Here is a 25,344-nt window from a genome sequence, read left to right as displayed (position 1 = left end):
GTGGAGGGGTATGGAGACATACATGCTGGTTATCCATCAGCTGTTGTGTTTGCAGTGTGAAAACGAAAAATGTGATCCTCTCCGAGTACATTTATCAGTGGAAGAATGTTGGATTTCAGTTTCACACTTCCATTGCTTTAAATCAAAAACAAAATATTTAGTTGCCTCAATGTTTCTATGTTTATTGCAAAGATGCTTGCATCTTATTCTTATTTTCTAAATAAGGAGGTGAGAGCAGAGAGCTTTGGTCAAAGACCTGAGAAAAAGTTTGAATGACTTGTGGAGGTATAATCCATTATTCTCAAACTTTCAAAAGAATTTGTCTTTAAAAACTTTAAATTATATATACGTGGGCTCTAATTAAAAGACCACAGCAGCAAATGAACCTCCTCTGTAGCTTTGAGCTGCAGCTTTAACGAGCAATAAACTCGTAAAGTGTGGCCGCGCTAAATATGAAAATATCCAAACCTTCATGTACGCCTTGTTTTCTGGTGAGACACTGAACTGCAGTCTGTGTGTGTGTGTGTGTGTGTGTTGTAACCAGCCTGCCTCCTCTTTTTGGACCTGGTAAAAATAGTGGTGGTGGATGTGAGGTCCCTTCAGACTCTGTTATCAGCCTGCCTGCTGTCCCTCCCACTGCCGCAACCACAGACTGACCACACGCTGCAGGGAGCTCTCACACATACACACACACACATACACACAAAGAGCAAGTGCAATTGCAAATAAGTGTACGCTCATTCATGGCTCAGTGCAGTATAAATCCAGGCTCACATAAAGCAGACGGAGGTTTGGAGAAGTGTGGACGCACCCAATTAGACAGAAAGAGATCCACATAAAGACGGCTAAATATAAAAAGACATAAACACGCATTGGAGATCCATATAAATGTATTCTTGCACAAACAAAGTGACATATACGCACATGACTAAGTCACACTCACTTGTGTATATGTCTGTGTTTACTGGCAGGTGGGTGAAATGACAGCGTTTGTTTCTGGTCAGCAGTTGTTAACCGTTGTTCCACTTATCTAAAAGGTCACATATTCTGTAAAATACACTTTACTATGTTTCTCTAACACTAATATGTGTCCCTAGTCTGTCTACAAACCCCCCAATTATGAGAAAAGTCCATCCTCTCCGTCTTTTGCCTTTTGTTCACTTTTCAGAAAATGTGTGCTCAAACAGGCTGTTTGGAGATTTTCCCTTCATGACATCACAAAGGGCAGTAACCCCTCCCCCAGGTGGGTGACACTCCCACAGCTAGGTGTTTGTTCTGCCCTCTGAGTCTGCCTTCTCATCGTAAACAATAGGACATGGAGCGAGAATGCCCGAGACACCCAAGCCCTTCCAGAGAGGGGGCATGGTCAGACACCGCTCATTTACATATTTAAAGGTACAGACACAGAAACAGCCTGTTCTGAGCAGGGCTGAAATAGAGGGGTTTATAGGCATGATCAAATACAGGACCAGTGGATTTAGAACAAGAAACTTCACAGACATGTTTTGGGGAGCTCTGAGACTTATTTACACTGGTTGAAAATTTGAATAAAATGTGACTTTAAACCAGGTGTTTGACAGGATGGGCAGAATGTATTTTTGCTCCAAGACAGTACAGTGGGCACGTTAGTATGTCGGACACAGCCATACTACCACTTGTTACTGATGCTAAGAGCTATCTAATGTTAGCAGCTTGCCTGACGGGCCTAGACCGACACCCTCAGCTACATCTGTGTAGCGAGGAAGGTGGAGAGGGTGCAGCGGAGCAAAAGCCAGCAGCCGTGCTCAAACTACCAGCTGGAGAACGTGAGATGTAGGATAGTTCGTGACGATTAAAATGCTCTGACAGTAATTTCAGGCTGAATCTCTTTTTCTGGTTCTCCTCTGAGCGTTCCTCAGAGAGAACACGGTCCAGCTGCTATAACAGCAGAGACACCAGAAACATCTCTGCTGCCAGATGAAGTAGACTGCAGCCCAGCTCATCTGTTGTGAAAACACGCACAGGATTACATTCGTCCACTCAGCCCTCCTGAGCCCTCCTCAGCCCTCCTCAGCCCTCTACAGACCGCAGCTTTGATACTTCTGCTCCGCAACAGTCGGAGTGGGTGGGTCTACAGCTGGCGCGTGTCGAGAGCCGAGAAGGTGTCAGGTCAGGTTAGTGCTGGTCTGTCTAACGGGCTCGTTAGGCTCGGTTCTGTTTGTATCAACTGGATTTGGGCTTATTCGAAGTGATTCCAGGTCGACACAGAGACGAGGACCATCTCCAGTGAGATCAGCGACTCAGATGGTTTTTATTTTGTTTCATCAGTTTTTATTACACTCAGGTTAACTCAGACAGTCCTTACATTAGCGTTTCAGGTTACTGTGACACTACCTCTTGATTTATCTTCAAATGTTTCATACACAGACTGTAAATATGAAAGGACAAAGCCTGAGACAAAGAATTAGTATTTTATCCGCAGAATATCCGAGTGAGCTGATCTCTGAACGCAGCCAAATATACTCCGGAGATTTCAATTTCAGCCAATGAAAAGAGAATGACGTTTATATACAGTGACCGGCTAAAGTGTCTGCACGCGACCACTACGATCTCCGTGCACATAATTAAACGTCTGCATTATGTTTTCTGTTCGTCAGTATGTTGTTCTCCACTGTTTTGTCAATGTTGTCTTTCCATTGGATTACACATAGTATTGATATAAAGGCAAATAATCTCATTATAACGTCGTGTAGCGGACTCTGTTGCTTCGGCCGCTACTTTCGCATTGTTTATTTACGTCACATATTACTGAGTGCCCCCCCCCCCCCCCCCTGTGTCCCCCGCTGTGAGGAGCATATGTGAATGGCTAGGTCGGGAAAATCTCCGGAGAAGTCCTCCCGTAAATATCTAGGTATTATCCGGAGTGCATATGTGAAAACGGCTTCAGTCTAACTTTCAGTCAACCTAACGACAGGCTGAGAGCTGGAGCTGAGGCGGGTTTTAAGCCTCCTGACAAACCGTTACACCCCGCCCACCTGTCAATCAGGTCAGCTACACGCCTTATTGTGAATAGCTCTTATCCTTCATCAAATCAAAACTGATGAGTCATCAAAACATTCACCCCTGTTACAGTGTGTGTCGATCGAGACATGAGCTAATCACACCTATTTGGTTTTTTTTAACCAGGTTGCCAACATGTTAATCTCTGCTGTAAAAACAGGCTTTTTAGAATGGGTGTGTATGTGACTTCCTGTGCTTCTGCAGCAGGCCTCTAGTGGATACTTGAGGAACTGCAGGATTTAACACTGCTGCACCGGAGTCTGCAGCTTGGTTTTATATCCCTTACATGTGTACAACCTTACAAATATGCAAATGTTTCCCTCCCCTTAAAATGTAACTGACAAAGACATTGGATTTTAAAAATTCTGTTATGCTTAATTTGGTTTTAAAAGAGAAGAAAACGGACACAATAAGCATCTCTACAGTCCAAACACAAATTCTTCATCAGTGTGAAGGGACAGACATGCAGAAACACACACACACACTTCATCCCTTTCTCTGTGTCATTCTTCTGAAGTCTCAACATCGCGTCTTCACTGAAGAACATCTAACAAACACTCCTCAGACTTTGTCCTCTATCACTCAGTATGTTTCCATGAATTGATCAGATTTATCGTGAAAGTCTGACTAAAACTGGACTTTTAAAATACATGGAAACATGTTGGTCTGACTGAAATATCATACCATGTCGCCTCAACATGAAAACTGATCACATTTCTGCGATGAAAGGCGGACAAATTGAACTCTACTTTTCTCCCGGAGTCTCTCTTTAGCCTTTAGCAGCCCCCTCCCCTCACCATCTCTGCCTCCTTTATCCCACCACAGCAGACCTCCCTGCAGTCCAGACTGCCACCAAACCAAGAGACCTCCGTCAGGAAGAAAACGCTACGCCCCTCCAGTGGTGTTCAATAAGAGGCCGGGGAGCCTCAGAGTGTGTTGATGTTACAGAGAGACTGTTTGTGTTGTTTGTCAGAATGTGATGACTGAACCAAACACTGAAATCTACCCTGAGATAACCGCTGTGTTTGTGTGTGTGTGTGTGTGTGTGATCATGTATGTGTGTGTGTGTGTGTGTGTGTGTGTGTGTGTGTGTGTGTGTGTGTGTTGAGGTCTGATGCCAATCTGTAATCTGTGAATGTGCACATAATCATGTGATTACTGCTCTGCTTCTTGTATTTCATATTTGGCCGTCAGAAGTTAAAGGTTGAGGTTTTGAAGATCTTAATGTTTAAACTTGAAAACAGCAATTTAAATTACTGGGTTTATCATCGTTTGAGAGCAACAGATGAATCGCTCTTGATACTAAATTAAGTAAAATATATAGCTTTTTTACATATATTTAGACTTAAAGGAAGAGCTAGTCGCTTTTTCCTAAAAAAATAAATGATAGACTTCTCCTAAAGTGAAGCTGCTCCATCGTCCCTTCTGGGCCTCCATATGTGATCATCATGTGTGATGGTGACTGTGTCTGCAGAGACTCTGTCCTCTGACTGGATTTTACTGTTCCAGTTTGTTCTGGTCGACTCTGGACGTTTCTGGGCGGGGAGCTGGTGTGTTTCCTCCAGCCAATGACAGCGCAGCAGGTGAGTTTAGGATATTATTCAGGAATCGACGCAAATATGAGGTGGAAAGCCAAGCCGATAAAGCTCGTTCCAAAACGAGGGTGAACCTTGTGTTGTCTTTTATCCGTGGACGTGGAGTTGGTCTGCTTCCTGTTGGACAGGCGGGTGACAAACACCGGCAGTTAGCTCGTGCTAGCGTGCGTTAGCTTGCAGTGTAGGTACAAGCAGTAAACGTACACACTACGTCCTGCAGTGAGGGTGAGCTTGTGGGAGCAACCAGCCCAGGACGTCATGACCTTAGGCATGTCGCCCCCCCCCCCCCCCCCCCTTTATTGCGAGGGGCCGTTTCTTTGCACAGAGTGTGTTGGGATACATAACGACGCAGACCAGGCTTGCGATGCCACTTTTTAACATGTTTTCTCCGCCATGAGGTCATAATACTGCATTTAAAGAAAACATAAGTAAATAAAGCTACTGGAGCGCTGGTTTGACTGAAAAGACAACAATTGAGCAGAGGAGGTGGAGCGAGCAACTGGAGGCGAATATGTCGGGGGCTATGGGCCCTTACTTGACAAGTATCTACGAAGGCTGAGAGCTCAACTGGCGAGCAGGTAGCTAGCAGGATTACAAAATCCACATGTTGACAACAGATGTTACTAAAAGAGAGACACAGCTGAACACAATTTGCCGAACACAACACAAAAATCATCACACACGAAGACCCCCCCAAAACAGACTGTGACTTATACTCCAGACTTTTTGTGTTAAGTTGAGGACTGTGTGTACCCAAAGGACTAACGGGTTTATCTTAGAGTCCACTATACTGTGAAAACATGCACAGAGAGTCAGGGTTTGATTCCTCCTGAGACTCCATCAACAAATAAACTTGGGTTTATTATTACAGGCCCCTCTGATTGTTCTGTGTGTTATCTGTGTGTGTGTGTGTGTGTGTGTGTGTGTGTGTGTGTGTGTGTGTGTGTGTGTGTGTGTGTGTGTGGGGTGCATACCTGCAGCAGAGTCCCGTGGATGTGGTTCTGTTGGGTCTGGGGTCCCGGCTGCAGAGGAAGCCCCTGCAGTAAAGTGTGGACGGTGGACGGGACCTGAGTGAGCAGCACGAAGGGGACAAGGGCCCGCGCCGCCATCTCTCGGGTCCGATACACTGCCGAGCGACCACATCTGGAGAAAACACACAAACACACACACCAAGAGACAGAGTGCAACATAAGAGTCATGGAAAGTTATTGGAATCCTGGAAAATACAAAGATGCACTGTTATCTTTATTTTCGTTGGTCAAAAATTACATGAATATTTTATTTTTTTAAGTCAAGGCAGCAATACCATTTTCATTATCACAGGTCAGAGGTTTTTATTGTATCTCTCTCTCTCTCTCCCCGACACACACTAACTCAAGTTCACATACAGTATCCACACTGATGCAGAATGTGGCCCGTCACCCAGAATACAGGCTAAAATTAACCTTGTTTACAGGCTGATAAAGTTTCCTACTCCAGTGTCATAACACAGACTCGACTGACTCGACCGACATGTCCCCCCCCCCCCCCCCCCCCCCGGCATGAGGAGGGGACGTGATCAAGACCTGAGCGAGACGAGAGGGGGAGGAGGGGGAGAAGAATCGCTCTGAGCAGGAGAGAGCGACTGGAAAACTATTTAACAGAATATACGCCTTACTGTTGACTTGGAGTTACAAAACCAACTCATCGCCAGCACACCGCCAACTACTGGCCTGGCATGTGTACTACAGTTTTTAGGATCCGTGAGCACGGTGGTTGTTAACAAAATGTTGACGTCTTAAAGAAGAACTTTTTAAAAAAATGATTATGTTTACAGAGGATTGTCTTTGTGTAAAATTGGCCTGTGATGCTCAGGTTGGTCAGTAGGCATAAAAAAAAGTCATACTAAAGTATGCAGAGTAAATAGAATACATACTGTACAGTGACATGATGGGAGCACAGCCAACACGTACACATTTACCGAAGAGAGTCACAGCAGGGTGAAATGTGTGTGTGTGTGTGTGCATGTATGCAGAAGGTGTCTATAGGATCAGTGATGGAGGACGAATAAGCTCTCTAAAAACCAGGAAGGTTCAAGTGAAAACCTGAATGATTTTATCCTCCTGACCAGAACAAGAGAACGACGGTCCTCCGGTCCGATGCTCCAGAAATAAAAATGAAACATAAGAAGCCCGGAATCAAAACGAACAAAGAGTGGCTATGCAACAACTCAACTGTCAACAAATGCTCCCCCACCTGCTGTGAACATGTCTCTCTCTCTCTCCCCCACACACACACACACACACACACACACACACACACACACACACACACACACACACACACACACACACACACACACACACACACACACACACACACACACACACACACACACACACACACACACACACACACACACACACACACACACACCTGCAGTCAAACAGACAACCAGCGAGCAGCATCAAACACAGACAACAGTTTGCATTCCTGAGCTCTACACGCCTGTACACACAGATTTATGAGCACAAACGGCTCACAGACACACAGACACACACACACACAGACACACACAGACACACACACACACAGACACACACACACACACACACACACACACACACACACACACACACACACACACACTCCCCCAGAAACATTTGGAGCCCATATGTGAACTATCTGAGCTAATCTGTCCCATTGAAACACTTTTGTAAAAGGAAATGACAGTTTGGAAGGGTGTAATTTTAGAAACAGGGCCGTCCCCTGTGTGTGTGTGTTTGTGTGTGCGTGTGCGTGTACTAACTAGGCTCATCTGGGCCTGATTATGTAGAACAGTTTCATCTACAGAGACAGCAGCATGTCGGCTGAACGACAACAAACAGAACAGTGCGTCACTGAAGAAGAGGGATGAAGAGCAGAGGGGATTTTCACACAGACGGGACGAGATCTGAACATCATTCATCTGAACACTTCAGAGCTTACGACGGTCAAAGCACTCTGAGTGGAGCTGGATCATGTCTGACTTCATAGCCTCCAGTGAGAATAAGAGATAGACACATGACATGATGTCAAACGGCCTGAATCCCTCTTAGAAACGTTCAATCTGAATCAAACTTGTTCCACATTTAGTAATCCTATCGTTTACCAGGGTCAGCTCACCTCTCTTGCACTAGAGTCCATTTGGTTCCATGGTGACCTCGGTCAAACTGAGGGTGCATTTTTTTAGATTCTATGTTTGACTGCGTCACCTTAGTTAACACAACCATGAATCCAGTTTATAAGACTGTGCGATGATTTCAGTAAAGTCCAAAGCATGCAGTGTAGCTGTGCAGCTCTTTTAGAAACATCTGATAGCCTAGTGGCTAGTGTGCTAAGGTTATAGTCCTCCAAGCAGCGGCCTGGGTTCAAGTCCGACCTGTGGCTCCTGTCCTGCATGCATCTCTCTCTCTCTCTCTCTCTCTCTCTCTCTCTCTCTCTCTCTCTCTCTCTCTCTCTCTCTCTCTCTCTCTCTCTCTCTCTCTCTCTCTCTCTCTCTCTCTCTCTCAGAGGAAAGAATTCTTGGATCTATGAATCTATTACAACTTTTTGATTTGGTCTTTATAGTTTCTTTCTGCACATGTTGAAAGTGAGCTGTGAAGTTAATTAAATTCAAAATGAAAAATAAATGTGGAGTAAGAGAAGTATAATTGGAGTTTAATCAATATAATTATAAGTGAACTTGATTAAATGTTCTCAGTAACCACAGAGACATTCTGCATAAAGAGTCTCCCAAACAAAATCACAAACAGTCAGCAGGGAGGAAAACAAACTTTAGTCTTAGTGTGCTGCATCAGAGTTAACTTTACAAAGAAATGAGATATGAAGGGGAGGGGGGGGGGGGGGCCTGGGCTGGATATCAGAGAACATGAATTATTGTCCAGGAGGAGGAGGAGGAGGAAGACGAGTGGGATGAGGAGGAGGAGGAGGACGAGGAGGACGAGGAGGATCAGTGGGACTAGGGTGAGGAGGGTGAGGAGAGAGCCCGGGCTGGATATCAGAGAACATGAATTATTCTCCAGGAGAGGGAGGGTGAGGAGGGTGAGGAGGGTGAGGAGGGTGAGAAAGGTGAGGAGGGTGAGAAAGGTGAGGAGGGCAGGACAAACTCAAACTGTTGAGCAGATATGAATGTTCAGAAGATATGTCGATGGAATGAAGCAGCCATTAATTATTACAATAAAAGTGTCTGCTTCATCATCCTCCCTCTTCTCTATCGTCATCACGTTAATCCTCTTTGCTAAGCAGGCAGGTGTGACGCATGCCGGGGGGGTTATCGGGGGAGGGGAGGAATGCTAAACCTCTGTGAGGGAGTGGAGGAAGATATGAAGATAAAATCCTGAGAGTTATGAGGCCTGATGCTCCGTCCTGTCAACAGAGGAGGAGCGGAGGTCATTTAATCCTCAGAGGTGTGTGTGTGTGTGAGTGAGGGGTCACATAATACGGAGGGGGGGGGGGGTATAGTCATCGACCTCAGCAGACCCGTCCTCACACACCCGGGGACGATGGGACGGGGTGAAGAGAAACACGACAGGGAGCCAAAGAAATCAGAGCCGAGTTATTTTTATCGTTTCCAACATGTGGGACGGTTTGTGTTCGACGTGTGTGAGGAAGAAATCCTCCGACACCGAACTGAACACCTGCTCACAGCGCTCACAACAATCAGGGTTTATAAAAAAATCATCAGATTATTCCTCCTATAGAAGAGAGTCTGCTAGATCTGTTAATCGAGAGCTGATTAGGAAGTATCAAAACCAGTCCTGGCATTATCAACTATCAAATACGAAGCTTCAAGTTTCAACTGTTGATGTTTACAGCCAAGCCCCCCTGTGACCCCCCCTCAGTTTCCATTCACGACGTGCTTTTTACTCAGTCCAACAGGATGAGCTTGCAGAGTCCGACTCACCGCATATATTTTAAGAATACTATCCCAGTTATTTTCCGATTGATCGCCCAAATGCAATAAAACATTCAAATCAAAGGTTCACCCTTGTAGCGGGGAAATTCAAAGCTTTTTATAAACTGATACATTGTGTAAGTGCAAGTGTCTTGCTGATAATTTGTTTTTAGTGTCAGAAAACATTTGAAGATGAAAATATGAAATGTCAACACGATGTGCAAAAATACTAAAGTAAGCTTTGACTGACTTTAAGCTGTGAGGGGTTAAAAACGCAACTTTATAACATTTAATGTGTGAAGATATTTACACAGGAAAACATCCTAAGGCACCGTGTGGGTCGTGTTTTAAAGTTCGGTTGAGTTGTTGGGACTTTAAAGATCAAGGCTCAAGATGTCCATCAGACATGTTGCTGAGATTAAAGCTGTGAGTGTTTGAGGTCAATGAGTCCTAACAACAACATGACACCAGTGTGTGTGTGCGTGTGTGAGTTTCAGGTGTGTGGAGCGAGCAGGTGCAGCAGATGTACATGTAACAATAATATTTGTTTCTCTCTGCATCTCAGGAATGGGAACGATGAAGTCTGTCAGCGCAGTTTCCCATTCGCCTGGAAGCTCTCCTTCTCAGAAAACACTGAGCCGTGTTCAGATAACACTCTCAATGCTGCTCAGACACACACACTCTCACTGTACTCACACACACAGCACTGAACTGCACGCAAAAGGACAAACAGGTTTTTCTAAAAGCTGTGGAAGGATCTGGTTAAGTGAAACACAGGAGCTCACACTCGGTGTTTAGTCTGCAGGTGTTTTGTCTGAGATTGTTCTAAACTTAGAACGACTTCTGCTTCAGAGAAATGTTATTGTGCTCTCGCAGCGGGTGTGTGACCGTCTGTGGTTTGATAAAGCATCACACACACTGTGCTGGTTATTGTTTTTAACTTTAGATATTAGTATCATGTTTGGTATTATTAGTCAAACATTGAGCTTTATTTGATCTGGTCTGAATCACGCTCTGATTGATGGTGATGGAGCAGAGACTCTTTGAGCTGCTGTCAGTGATCGGGATTGTGAACTTGATCGGGGCCGCCCCGATTAGAATTTGTAAACATTAAACGTGTTCAATATTTAGGATCAGAAATCCTGGTGTGTGAGGACAACACCGAGGAAGACCAAGGAAGGCTGAGCACTAGAGATGGGAAAAGAGAAAAAAAAACAAGATTCTCATCTTCTGAGATTTAAATAGATTAATAACTTCCAAAACTTCCTTTTTGGCTGATCAGTCACTCCCTGCTAAGTGCTAAGGCTAGCTCTTTAACTCAGTAGAATGCCAAATAGAGCAGGAAGTCATTCAGCCACTCTCCCAGATGACTGGAGGAGATCCTAAAGTATGTACTAATTCAAAACTAGACTTTGAATCATCAATCCAGAACCGTTTTGAATCGAAAATAGATTGTGAATCGAATCGAACCGTAAGACACCCAAAGATTACCCGCCATACCGAGCACGGACTCTGTTAATTGTCATGTGGAACGGAACAGTAGCCAATAGGGAAGCAAACTAACTGAAGCAGGAAGCACAACAAACATTACCAGCTAACAGCTAGCCACATTTAGCTTGAGCATCACGTTTGTTTACTCGTAGAGTCGAGTCTGACTGCGACTCTGGTTGTTGGTGAATGAATCTGTCAGTGTGTGGCGTGCTGAGTGAGCCGTCTCGTTGCTCTCCACACACTTTAAGAACTGAACTGTTAATCTGTCGTCATGTGTCGGCTCTGTCACATTTTGAAAATCTTATAGTGTGCCAGGCCTTAGTGAGTAAAAAACACTCTGCTGCAGTAAATAAGTTCTGTGTGGCCTCTGCTTAAAAAACAACAACATTATATTATCTGAGTAGTATGGGATGTTTCTCCAGGAGGAGTCTGTTTAACCAACACGCTGAGAGATAGAGACGGACATGAGAACACGGCATCTAAGAGGAGCTTGTGATCCAAACTGTTTGTGTCCTGATGTGTGGCGAAAAACAAGAAAGAAGAAAAAAAACTAATAATACAAAATAATAATAATCAGCTGTTGTGATGCAGATGTTATGACTCTCCGCTCCACAATCTGTGTGGTTTGAAGTCATCCCTGGATTTATCATCAGACAAAACCTCCTTTTGTACCCAAAGTCCTGATATTTCACTGTCAAGGTGTCCCCAACATCTGCACAGCTGGCAGATAGATCCTTTAATAACTCAAAATAACAAAGGCGTTACAGGGGTGAGAAGGGGTCAGCGGATCCAGCAGGGGAAAGCAGAGCTGTATGTGTGTGTGGAGCTTCAGCTGCTCTCTCTCGCTTCAAAACGCTGTAAAGTATTTTGAATTGACAGATTGGGACACCAATCTTACACCTTTGGGGAGTCAGTATGAATGTCTTTAGGTGTCATGAGGGCAGAGCTTCATCACATATCTGTCTCTGGGGCTTTAAACTTCATCTCCTGAAGAAAATCTAATTTGGTTTTGTGTTGGGATACATATCAAAATGGTGCTTCATGCAGAATTTAATTTCAGGTATCGGCTTGATGACATTGTTGTGTTCAGAAATGAAAGGGCGATGGTGGCTTTGGCGCATTGGTTAGTGCGTGTACCCCATGTACAGAAGCTGTAGTCCTCCAAGCAGACAGCCTAAGTTCGAATCCGACCTGTTGGTCTTTTCCCGCATCTCATTCCCAGCTCTATCTCTCCCAGATTTCTGACCCTACCCACTGTCACGTCTCTCCAATTAAGGCCCCAGACACTATAAAATAAACCTTAAAAAAGAAGAAATTATTCTCCTGACAAAGAAAAGAAATGATGGATACTTCTCTGAGACCTGAAAACAACAATATCCAACGTGTCCTCTGTGTGTGTGTGTGTGTGTGTGTGTGTGTGTGTGTGTGTGTGTGTGTGTGTGTGTGTGTGTGTGTGTGTGTGTGTGTGTGTGTGTGTGTGTGTGTGTGTGTGTGTGTGTGTGTGTGTGTGTTTATAAGTAGACCTGTTTGTAGACCTGTGTGATTGACACCCACCTGATGATGAAGGGCATGAAGGGCGCGAGTCCAAGAGGTGACGAGGATCCGTCCATGGGAGACGGGTAGAGTCGACTGAGCACGAGCAGCAGCAGGAACAGACTGGGGTGGAGCTTCACCTGCCCGCTGTCACTAAACACAAACACACATATTTAACATCATTATTATTAATATAGTATCTAAAGTACAATATGACAATAAGGATGGCAGGAATACTCAGAGGACAGGAGTGACTTTATGTGCAGCTTCTTCCCTTCTGACCTTTTATGAAACGTTTCATTGAACCTGCATTCTTGTTGTATGACTGTGAGTTTCTCTTTGGGCTAAGCTGAGCTTTCTAAGAAATTCCTAATATAACGAGGGTTTGGGGAAGTTTTTAAAGGTCCAATCAGTAAGATGTGTAGTGAGTGAGATGATAAAGTGACCTTACTATATGATCAGACATTAAAGAAACATGTTATGTTGAAGTACTGGCTTCTCTGACAACAATGCAGCAGCCAGTATGTCCTCCTTCTAACTTTAGATTCTGCTCCTGAATGCTCTGGATTTGTTTGGACCAGAGAAGGTAGACGCTTTTAAGACACCCCCACACGGCCGTTTTGGACGCCCCTCGGTTTGTCAGATATGAGAGCAGTTATCAGGTCAACAGGTGTTGCAGTGATGGAAGCGGGCAAGAGAAGTGGTTCAGATAGAAGTGATTGTACCCGACCTAAAAAGCCTCTGCATGTTTCTAATAAGCTCCACGAGCAGAAACGTGCTCAAACTAGGATCAATATTGGAGATGCTTTTGAAAAATGGAGAGAGGTTAGAACACAGAAAGGTTTACAGACCCATGCAGAGCTGGCTAAACACTGAAGCTTCAGTGTCCACCACATGGTGACCTGTGTGAGCATCTACTCTAGAGAAGAGGGGGCGGGGGGAGACAGCTCTCTGCAATCTTATGAACTTTGGACTGCAGCACCCATTTTAACCACTAGGTGTTAGAAGCTGTTTTGAGGCAGATCGAATAAATGTACCTCTTTTGTGAAGCACATCCAGACATCTTCTGTTTTATGTTTCGAAATGTGCTGTTTCAATTAAAAGTGACTTGAATAATGTGTCTCTATTTTCTAATTCGATCACTGACACATAAAAAAATGTTTCATCTCATTTCGAAACCAAATTAAACCTTTTATTACACTCTACATTCCTAAAACCGCCCACACTGCCGTACAGTCATCTCCTCTCCATCCTTTAGTCAAGCTTTTCGCCTCCTCTTTTCCTTCAACACAATCTGATCTCTGCCAACTGAGTCAGAGTGGAAACTGTCCGTCTCTGCCAGCGGTTTCACAGTTTCGCTCTGACACACTGGCAGAGGAGGAAGGTGGGAGGAGCGGACAAGAAAGGGAACAATTAAGGAACAAAAAGCTGGATCTGGTATGCAGGAAGTCCAGGGTTTCGCTTTTTGTCTCACACTCAGGATCTTTGAGGGACAAATGAAGCAGACATCAACCACAGACTGTATAAAAAATAAACGTAGCCATACATTGGTTAATTAACAGCCTTTAAGAAGTCCCAGGTTTGACATCTGGCTGCTAACAACTCTTTTTTTTTAAATCAAAAGTGACCATATTTATGATGAAGATGAAGCTGGAGAGGAGCAAGGGTTCAGCAAACACTAAGTTACCAAAGCTAAACAAGCTGTGCCCGTTGCTAATTTATTGAATTACAAATGAGCGTTTGCAAAAGAATAAGGTTTTAATTATGTGGTACCTGACTGAACTTGTTTTATACCTTTTCTGGACAGAAGTAGAAGCTGAGAGCTCTGAATGACACAAACCAGATAACTTAAAGAACCATCTTTACTTCACAGAAAGCCCGCTATCTTTTCTTTGGGAGAATCCATCAACAATTATGACTCTCATACACAGGCAGCCACAAAAAACTAAAGGTATTCCAAACACCGAACGAGCTCACAAGCCAGGTATGGTTCTCACAGACTCAGTTAGCAGCTAATTGTTGCTAACATGTAAATAAAATAAAGTTCTAATGTGACTGGTTGTTAAAAGTGGAGATCAGACTTGTTGGACGGTCTGTTGGTCCAATAAAGCTCACAGAGAGAGACAGATTATTAGTCTGATATTTATATGAACAAATCTCCAACAGCACAAACACGACCCAGAGGTTAAAGGTCAGGGACTGAATTAGCTGAGGTGACAACTAGCAGACAGCTAGCAGCTCCCACCTGTCACTCAAAGAGGCCACGCCCCCTAATTCTACATCCCTTTAAGCCTTAATATAATGTAAACAGGTGAGATGTATAAACATTCAGCCCGTACAGTTGAAGAGAGAAATGAGCTCTAGAGACCCAAACTGTTTTTATACCAGACTGTAAACATGTTTATTTTAACATGGAGCTCTATGGGGACAGACTCACTGCAGGAGACAGACTCTAGTGGACACTGCTTTCAATTTCTCAGCCTAACAGGTTTCCGTCTGATATCAACTTCCCCCCTTGGTGAATTTTCCAAAAAAGATTTTTACTTATTTTGGCAGATAAAGCTATTCAAACTCTCAGAGCATTCCTTTAACATTGTGTTAGGGGGAATTTGTGGATATAATGTTGAAACAAAGTGGGGTTCGGGCAGAGGTGGTCCGCACAGATTAAGGTCTGCTTGTTTGAGTGTGTGTGTCAGGAGACCAGCACGTCCTCGGGGTCCTGTCATTAGTCCTGAGGTTCTCAGAGAACGAAGAGAGAACAACGGACCTCCTGCAAAAACAACTTGTGCTTTTCATTACCTCATTCAACAGCACACACACAACCACACACAGACACATCCACTGGGACGGCATGATGGGAAATGTAATAGCAGACCAATTAGTAGCTAATGTGTTTAGTGTCAGTTTAGTGGAGCGGAACGGGACAGGATGTGATGTCAGAGAGAGGGGCCGTGTGGGGACACAGATGGGGGCTGAAACACTGGACAGGATGAAAAAGAGACTGTGCTGTTTAAAGTCTCGTTCAGACTTCACATTGACATCTTCCATGAGTGTCTGTCTGACCCTAAACTCCTCCATCATGTCCAGCACCCGGCTGGTTGATGAAAGGGTCATTTAAGTTTCACGTCTTTTACAGAGAGTGGAAACAGAACACTGACCTGATGCATTTTATCCTTCATTTAGAGCGACGTGCAAGAGACACAGTGGCAGAGGTTTTAAAGTAAACTAAAGCTTTAGCTCTCTATTAAGTGACTTCTCAAACAAATCAATCATCAGTTAGCTTAGGAAGTTTGAGAAAAACACTTGAACGCTTTAGAAGATAGAAGAATTGCAACAAATGACTTCAGGGCGGTTTAAATATGAGCTGAAAGAGAGACATGAAAGGAGAGAGTCCTACTTGGTTAAATGGTGTTAGGAAACACTCAGAAAACTGTTCAAATTGAGCAAAAAAAATTTGAAATGAGTCTGCAGTTAAGTGAGGTTGGTTTGCTGAGTGTGGCTAGCGTTAGCAGTGCGATGACTGCCGTCCACATGCTTGTGCTGAATGTTGTTACACATTGCTCTGGTCAGTATGCGACTTTAATCTGACACAGCCTACAGACATTTTTATCCCAATTTTCTGGGAACAAACTGCTCTGCTCCTACGAGATGCTATCTTTTCCCTGTGCTTGTTTACATCCAGGTAGAGGAGCGAGGAGAGCAGGCTCATTAACCACAGCTAAAGACAGTCTACCGATAGTGGCACTTTGAGGAAAAAATTTGACCAGCATCGTGTCAACATATCGATTTCTTCCGACCTGAGAGCTCACACTTTACGACTCAATCATTTAGGGTCTCGACCAAAGCTTGCAGAGCCGGAGAGCTCTCTCTCTCTCTCGCTCTCTCTCTCGCTCTCTCTCTCGCTCGCGCTCTCTCTCTCTCTCTCTCTCTCTCTCTCTCTCAAAATGTACCAGTGTATGTCCGGCTTTAGTCATGGCTCGATAAGAGGCCTTATGCAAACATAACCTGTCATCAAAACGTCACACACACATCTGTAAACGCATGCATTTAAACAGAATGAATGACTTCATATCTGTTCCTTGGTGCATTTTGTCTGTTTATTACACAAACTCCTTACTGAGGTGTGGAGGGATGGAGGCACATAATAATATGAAATAACATGCTTACAAATAATATTTATATAAGGTTTTTCTCTTTCACATGCTGCAGCTGCGTTGTGCTCATCTATTCTGGGTTTGTTCCAGGAGCATTTGATGAGGAGGACAGATTACACAGAACATAATATATATTTACATGAACTCCAAAACATATATAGTATAGTTCAAAATCTCATTTCTATAATCTGTCCTATATTGTGGCCTATTTTGGGAGTGTACTGAAACCACTAAGAGCAGCGTGCTCTCCTCCCGTCCTGCTGTGTGTGTTGCTGCAGTACGGAGTGGTCGCTCTGTTTGGGTGGCTTGACACACACACAGACCGTGTGGGAAGTCAGAGGGTCCAGATCTGGTTCCGTGGGAAATTTGCAAATGTTTTAACAAGGGTCGAGGGGAGTGAGGGGGATTGTGAAAGAGCCGGTCTGAGAGAGCAGCCAATTAATTGGATCCATATTAAGATAAGGTCGCCTGGGGAGCTGTTGGACGACACTAATGCTTTTAAAAAAACGGGAGTCTGAGCCGAGAGAGATAAGGCCAGTGAACCTCAGGAGACTCAACTCTTCACTGCAAAAACACTGAACCAAATGTGGACAGGACATTTAATTTATCCGCTCGTTAAGTCAGACGCTTTGAGAACACTCTGACAAAAACAGGCCAACACAAAGACTCAATCTACTTGATTGCTATAGTTCCACCTCATGTTCCCACCTCGGATAAAGTTAGTTTTAGCGCTCACAAAAGGTTGCACTAACTTCACCTCTGCCTCGTTTCTGCAAGAAGCACAAAAGCAGCTCTGCATAACGAGCTTAACGAAAGAAAAAAATCTGTCTCATATGGATTAAATGTGAGTCAAATTAAACTATAAAAGGATCAAAGAGGTGTGAAAAGTCATGGCAGGGGCTAAAGTATGTGTGTGTGTGTGTGTGTGTGTGTGTGTGTGTGTGTGTGTGTGTGTCACAGGATTAAGCAACAACAGCTCACCTTTCCACCGTGGCTGCAGCCTCCTCCAGCTGGTTCAGGAGGAACGGATAGAGGGCGGGGAAACGGGTGAAAAACTCTCGACCGGTCATCCTGAAGATGGTGAGACAGAAGAAGAGATGGAGAGCATTCATTTTTAAACAGACACTTCAGAGAAAAGCTCCACTCTTTAAAGTAGAGTGCACCATTGTTTCCCAATCTCATTTTGTTGGACTCTCCGGGCTCAGTTGTTCATTTTTGGTGGATAAGAGAACAAAAATAACTTTTAGAGCCTAGAGAACGTGATTTACAAAACGTTCAGATCCTGTGTCCTGTTTAAACTCTGAACATAACAACACTGAGTATGTTTACTGCATCATGTGCCATCACTGGCATGGTCATTTGTGTTTGTGCGGATGTGCTCACACACACATAACACGAAAATAAAATGATTTTTATTTTTAAGCCGGCGGTGCTGCTGCTGCGACCGCCATTCAGCCTCAAGGTCAATAAAGTTTTATTTAACTCTGAGCTTGTAAATCAAGTCTCTGCTACAGGGGAGAGGTCTGCACTGCCATGAAAGACCATCACGAGACCACACACACACACACACACACACACACACACACACACACACACACACACACACACACACACACACACACACACACACACACACACACACACACACACACACACACACACACACACACACACTCCCAGAATCGAAACTCCGAACTTATGCTAACAGGCTCTGTGGAGAAAGATCAACTTCAAACTGATATGGATGAAGGGGATTTTGAAGGTCTTGTGCTCGAATCGGATGTTCGTGGCTATTTCTACGAGCTGCAATATAGAGACGAACAGTTGAGGCTGATAGAGGAACAGGAGGCGGCAGCCGAGGCTCAAGACCCGTTGGGGGTCAACAACAACTCCCGCTGGGATCGGGCCAGTCTTTCATTCATGTCTCTGTCAAGAAGGCACCAACTTAAACATTTATTTCACATTTCTACTACATACATGACCCACATTCAATACAGATTCATGTTTCAACCGGTGAAGTATCCCTTTAAGTATAGTAGGATTTAGAAGTTTGTTTTTCTTTTTGTTTCCGTTAAAGATCAGGTCATATGTTAAGAAAAGGAGGAGGGGAGGGGAGAGGAGAGGAGAAGAGAGGAGAGGAGATTTTTATGTACAGCAGCACATGCAGAGTAGAGTGAGGAGTCAACACAGGCCGGCGATAAATCTGGAGACTCTGGTAGGAATGCTGAGAGCAATCTTCGCTGTCAACTTTGTTTAAAGTTGCATTTATCTCAGCAACGTTATCTGATCTCAGAGCAGAGCAGCCCGAGTCTGATCCACAAGCAAACAATACGTCTGGATTCAAGTAACATGTAAAACACACAGCTGTGATTCCCACAGACAGCGAGGAGCGACGTCTCCACACACACACACACACACACACACACACACACACACACACACACACACACACACACACACACACACACACACACACACACACACACACACACACACACACACACACACACACACACACACACACACACACACACACACACACACACACACACACACACACACACACACCGCTGTGAGTAAACGGTTTGTGTGAGAGGGACACACAAGCACATGTAAGCACGCATACACAAACACACACACACACACACACACACACACACACACACACACAGCTCTGTTACAACTTCAGTACAACACAAAGAGACAAGAGGATGACTTTGTTTTCATAATATCATCCCTAACATTGAACCCGTCGGCCTCTCTGTAGGTTAGATTTTTTGCTTAATGTGATGTCATTTCTTGAAGTATCCATACATGTTTCACATCCTTAAATTCTGCATAAACTAAAACAATACGTAAGACTTTCCAAAAATATGGAAAATAAAATAAAAAATGAAATGCTGTCAACATTTGAAAATACAGAACTGTTTTGGAACATTGAAATTAGGGAAGAAAATTACTTTCTGAAAGTAATGAACAATTATACGTATAAAAGTGGAATCCTCCCCGCAGACGCCACACAGAAACAGATTTAATGATCAGCGTGATTACCTAATAGATCAACGCTCTGAAACATCAGCATCCTAACCTAGTTGTGTTGATATAACCTATTGATGGCTGGAGTGATTTTCTCCAGGAGGTGGGGAGGAGGTGGGGAGGAGATTTCTCAGCGAGCTGTTAGCTTGATGCTAACACATAATGGAAATTTCCTTTAATGGCTAACAAATTTAGCATTGAAATCATAGAAATTTTTACTTTAGAAACCATCGATTAAGAAAGGTTAACTTTGTTTCCTTTTTTTTTTTCCAGGTGCATTTTTGGGATTGTATGCCTTTAATTGACAGTGGACAGAGCAGGAACCGAGAGAGAGCGGGGAATGTTATGCAGGAAAAAAGCCACAGGCTGGACTTGAACCTGTGCGGCCAGCTTAGGCCCCGTGGCCACCTAGCATTTTTGCTGGGCAGAAAAGCGCTGGCTGTATGTTCGGGAGTGTCTGCATGAAGGGTTTGAGAGGAAAAGTGCTGCACGTCCCTCCTGTCTCTATGACAACAGTCTGTTGACAACGGCCGCTGTGTGACCCACACTGCTCCGTTACTTTTTACTGCATGTTTTAAAGTTGAGATCTTTTATTTCCCGATCAGACACGGAGCGAGGAGGATGTGGGTGCAAGACACGATCTGTAGGAGGCTAAAATACAGAGAATGTCATACATTTGGAAAAGAGCCCCTGTGACATCATCAGCGCCTTTTTGGAAAGTTGAAAGATTTTCAACTTGAGTGCTCAGAGCGGCCGTACAAAGGCAGAGCGCTTGTAAAAAAAGACGCTGGTCGCTGAGAATAAAGCGCGGGCACGGGGTCTAATGTCTGTAATCGAACAAGTTCTTGCTAACTGACATTAAATACTGTTCTAAAAGGTCTGATGGTTTAATCTGCAATATGGTTTTGCTTTTATGTTATTGTAGTATTTTCTGCTTGCTTTCTGCTTTTCTGTAGTAATCACTGCTTGTCTTATAGTATTTTCAAAGGCTTCATGTCCTACTATACAATCGTAATATTATCTAAATGTTCTCTCTCCCTGTTTTAGTGTTTGTTTTAGATCTTCTCAAACACTTTTATGGAAACAACAATCTGACAGACTGATAGCAAACATCCATGTTTACTCCATGTTTCACACAACATGGAAACAATGTAATGACATCATGAACGAATATACGACAGAATGACCCTGACAGCAGAAGTCTGAGCTCTCAGCTGCAGAGAGAATAAAGACAAAAGCTTCGTTCAAGCAGGAAAAATGTTCCGTTTCCAGAAGGTCGACAGTTTGAGCAAACACTCTAAAGTGACTCCTAAATACTCTACAGCAGTGGTTCTCAAACTATGGTAGGCGTACCACCGGTGGTATGTGGGTTCCTGGTACAAAATCTCCACAATATAAAAAACAAACCTGTTCAGCATAAAACGACATTTTCTTTTTTGTCATACTCTTATGTCATCTGTCTTGTATCTATTGGGTTGTATTAATATCAAATGTGTTTTTCCCTCTAAATTAATCTAGGTTTCGCAACAAACAACTTTAATCTGCTCAATTTATGCTCACACACAGACATAAACAACAACAGGAGTACACCTCGCGTTTTGAAAAGTTCCGCTCGATATTCTGTTATAGTTCAGTACTGAAACAACAGCAAGCAGCTGTAGGCCTACATTAACAGATATTCTGTTATTTATTAGAGTTCAGTACACAATCAGCAGCAAGCAGCTGTACATTAACATTTTTAAAACGGAGCCAGGAGAAGCTTCAGTTTTTGATGCATGTATGGACAGTCGGACAGGACCCTCTCTCTCTCTCTCTCTCTCTTGCTCTGAAGCTGATGTGATTCTGCTCTTTTGATGTCTTAACACTCCGTAGGAGTCGAGAGGGATTTATTTTGAAAAGGCAGTTTTGCTATGTTGAACGCAGAGACTTATAATAAAGCGGCGCTGCTTGCACTGAGCCTGCAGAGCGCGCGCCTGCAGTCTCACGCACTCTCTCAGGCACGCAGCAATTTTATGAATAAATGAAAAATTAAATAAGAACAGGTCGAAAATATACTTGGGCCCAGGTATCATCTTTGTGTGGGAAACACTGGAGACTAAATATTCTCAAACAGGTTGTTGTTATAAAGTTGTCATTTTTATTGTGCTGCACTTTTTTTTTTGATTTGGGCAAATGTCAGAGTTGTGTGGAGTTTAAGTGCCAGTTCTAGCCCTTAGTAGTCCTATAGTGTGGCTGCCAACAGTCAATAATAAATAATATTCTTTTCATTAATTAATTTGCCTCTTGCGTAAAATGTGTGTTGAAATAGGCCTACAGTGTATTTTAACATCTACCATAATGGTGGTACTTGGAGAGCCAAATATGTTTGGAGGTGGTATGCAGTCTAAAAAGTTTGAGAACCACTGCTCTATAGAGATCTGATGCTACATTTCTCCGTCATTACTTTCATCTTCAATGTGAAACCAAAAGCTCAAACACGGATAATAAGACAGAAAGAGAGCAGCAGACATGAGGAGGGGGAGATCACGGTGGGGGGGGGTTAAAAACCGGAGTGGAAACAGACGAGATAAACATGAGCAGCGTCGGCTTGGTGCGAGTGTCAGGGGCCAATAGAAACACAGGAAAGAGAAGCGGGCAGAGAGGAGCCCTGTGAAACTTTAGCCTGGATTATCTGAGAGCTAACAAACCAGCGCTGAGCTCGATATAGACCTCCGAACAGATCCCTCAGAGTCCCTCAGAGTCCTGCAGCCAGACAGAACAGACTTCCATTGTTCATGTCTGATTTAAGGAGTCCTCGTCATGGGTCTCTGTCTCAGATTAAACAGCAAGATATCAAAAAGATCTGCACAAAATGTGAAACTGTTGAGACGATGATATAACATATGATTCATGAACACATAATCAACTGTGCAAATTAGCTTTGAGTTGAAGTTCCTGTCTCTCCGCGCTGTTCTCTTAATGTTTTAAACAGTCTTTATAGAAGAGGAGGACGTAGCCGACCTCACGTCATCTCTTAGTCTGCTGACTTCTCTTTTCAAGCTCTAAATGTAGCATGTTGGCACTCGCTTTTTAAAAATCGTTTTGGGAGCGAGAAGTGACCATATTTGGATGAGAGGTTGAAACTAGAGAGGAGAGCTAACAGCCTGTTTACTGCTAACGGTAGTGCTAGCTTGTTTTAGCTAAATGCATCTGTGTTTTGAGGTTACTGTGATAATAAACAGGATGATAATTTAGGCTAGCTGATATCAGGATTCAAACAAAAACAGGCAATGAAAACACAGACGAGTCCTCAGAGTGTCCTTAAGTACAACAAACACTGAAAAAGACTTTTCAAGTAACTGAGTGTGTTCATGTGGACGTGAGTATCCCGTTTATGAGTCTTATCCTGGTTTTTATCTTTTGCAGGATCTGGTGTTTACATGCACAGAGAGAAACCTGAATTTCATATCCCTGCATACATGAGATTTTCATGGTTTCTTGAATAATGCATCTTACTTGTGCAGACGTCGGTGATGTTTATTTTTTACAACACAAACCGAGGCAATTTTGAAATGAGACAGAAATGAGACCACTGTATATACATGCTACAGTATCCCGTTTTCTTTCAGAAATCTCCCGTTGGCAAAATCCTGTTTCTCAACATCGGTACATGATTTTTACATACACAAACAAAAAACTGGAGACTTAAAACCTGATAAAAACCGGGGATACTCAAGTCCGTGTAAACACACTCACTGTGGTGACGACTTGTCAATCACAGGAAGTAGCTCCTCCCTAAACTGTGCCCTGCTTTCTGATCTCTTTAGCACAGTTCAGGTAAATCACTGGTGCGTAATAAAGCTTTATTTAGGTTGCATCCCTGATACTTCATCATCATTATTATTCTGGGTTATTGAATAATCCTGTGGAGCTCGTCGTGGCGTCTCCACCTGTCGCTGCACCTACGATGGATTCAACACATCATAAAACACATGTTGAAAAAAGAAAACACCCACGTCTGCTATCTATCAGTTTCATTATCAGGTTTCCAAACACTCAGATGGATGTTTGACATGAGCTGGGAGCGCGGTATAATTTAAGACTCTTCCAGAAACCTCAGAAACAAACCCACAATTTGTCAAACAGTCTGTGAGAGCGGAGCAGAACAGCCGAGAACCCTCCGACTGAAACTGAGACATGTTCAACAGATTCCTCCACCTCACTTCATCGTATCAACATCCAATCCTCCAAAGTGAGATATCAGCCAACTGACAGCTTCTCAGGCGCAGTTGTTATTGTTAGAACATTTGTAGGTTAGTGGCTTTTTATGCCGCACACGTTTCTGCTAATCACAACACTTCAATCTGAAAATGTGTCAGCATATGAGCAGCCTCTGAAAGTCCATCTGAATCATCAAAAGTACCCAGAGGGGTTCATTTTTATCGTTTTGATTAACCTTCAGCAAACCCCGAGAAGAAGGTGAAGATGACAAAGACGAAGAAACGACAGAGAAAACAAAGAAGACAAAGAAGAAAACAAAGAAGAAGACAAAGATGAAGGGGATGAAGAAGAACACACATAGAGTGAAGATGAAGACAAATAATAATAAGATGATGAAGCAGACAAATGAGACTAAGCAGACATAAAGGAAAACAAAAAAAGAAGATGAGGATGAAAAAGAAGAGGAAGCAGAGGAGGAAGAAGATGGAGATGAAGATGGAGAGGGATAAGAAGAACCAGATGATGGAGACGATAACAAAGAAAACAAAGAAGTAGGAGAAGAAGAAGCAGAAGAGGATGAAGACGAAAAAGAAGATAATAAAGAAGACGATGAAGGTGAGAAAGACGATGGAGAGAGAGAGGACAAAGAAGCAAAAGAACTAGATGTCAATGTCGATGAAGACAAAAAGTAGAAGATGAAGGAGAAGACAACAAAGAAGACAACAAACAAAGCAAAGAAGACAGATTGTGCAGCCAGCCTCAGGTGGACACTTGAGGAACTGCAGTTTTTTGCTCAGCCTGATATGACATAGATAAGATATCTCTGTAAATAACCTTGTTAATAGGTACATTTTGTATTGTTGTAGAGTCTCATTGATAGATTTATTTATATACATTTTTTCTCTGATCTAATGCCAGTCAAATTTGTATTTTGATTGGTGTCATTGCCTTCATATATAATATGTACATGTTACTACTGATGATTGTGAGACACTTCTAGTCTAAACTTTAGTCTAGACTAAATCTCTCACACATGAGCACATGAAGTAGGCGGAGCTTTGTCTTCTTAAGATCATGGCAGGATTGTTTGAGAACGCACTTGACTAAGGTCAAGGTGACGAAACGTTGAGATTTGTTTATAATAAATTGGTGATGCCGAGCAGGAGTAGTGCAAACACCTCCTTAAACACACTCAGACCAGAACATTCTCAAACTGTGAGCATGTTTGTTTACAGTTCTGATCTTGTGTTCAGATGAATCATCATCAGTAAACACGTGGAGCTTTGTGAATGAAGGTTTGTTTCTGATCACATTTTCACATCTGCAACAATGATCTGCACTTTTATTGGAGCCTTATTCATTGCAGCTGACAAGAGCAGCA

At 43.3% G+C, this 25,344-nt stretch overlaps 1 protein-coding gene across 3 annotated transcripts in view; it reads right to left on the bottom strand.

Annotated features, from left to right (window-relative positions):
• Positions 1 to 25,344, bottom strand: part of thada (THADA armadillo repeat containing) — an 84,168-nt gene that overhangs the window by 33,014 nt on the left and 25,810 nt on the right. For all 3 annotated transcript variants that reach the window (XM_065959169.1, XM_065959171.1, XM_065959170.1), the window contains exons 27-29: positions 17,709 to 17,798; positions 12,595 to 12,726; positions 5,609 to 5,777 (exon numbers count right to left, since the gene is read on the bottom strand). In XM_065959169.1, coding sequence (XP_065815241.1) covers positions 5,609 to 5,777; positions 12,595 to 12,726; positions 17,709 to 17,798 — 391 coding nt within the window. The remainder of the gene's footprint in view (positions 1 to 5,608; positions 5,778 to 12,594; positions 12,727 to 17,708; positions 17,799 to 25,344) is intronic.

The sequence above is a fragment of the Labrus bergylta genome, chromosome 10 (assembly GCF_963930695.1).
Source record: "Labrus bergylta chromosome 10, fLabBer1.1, whole genome shotgun sequence".
NCBI classification, from domain to species: Eukaryota; Metazoa; Chordata; class Actinopteri; order Labriformes; family Labridae; genus Labrus; species Labrus bergylta.
The sequence above is the reverse complement of the archived record's forward strand: the minus strand, read 5'-3'. Positions and strand labels throughout refer to the sequence as shown.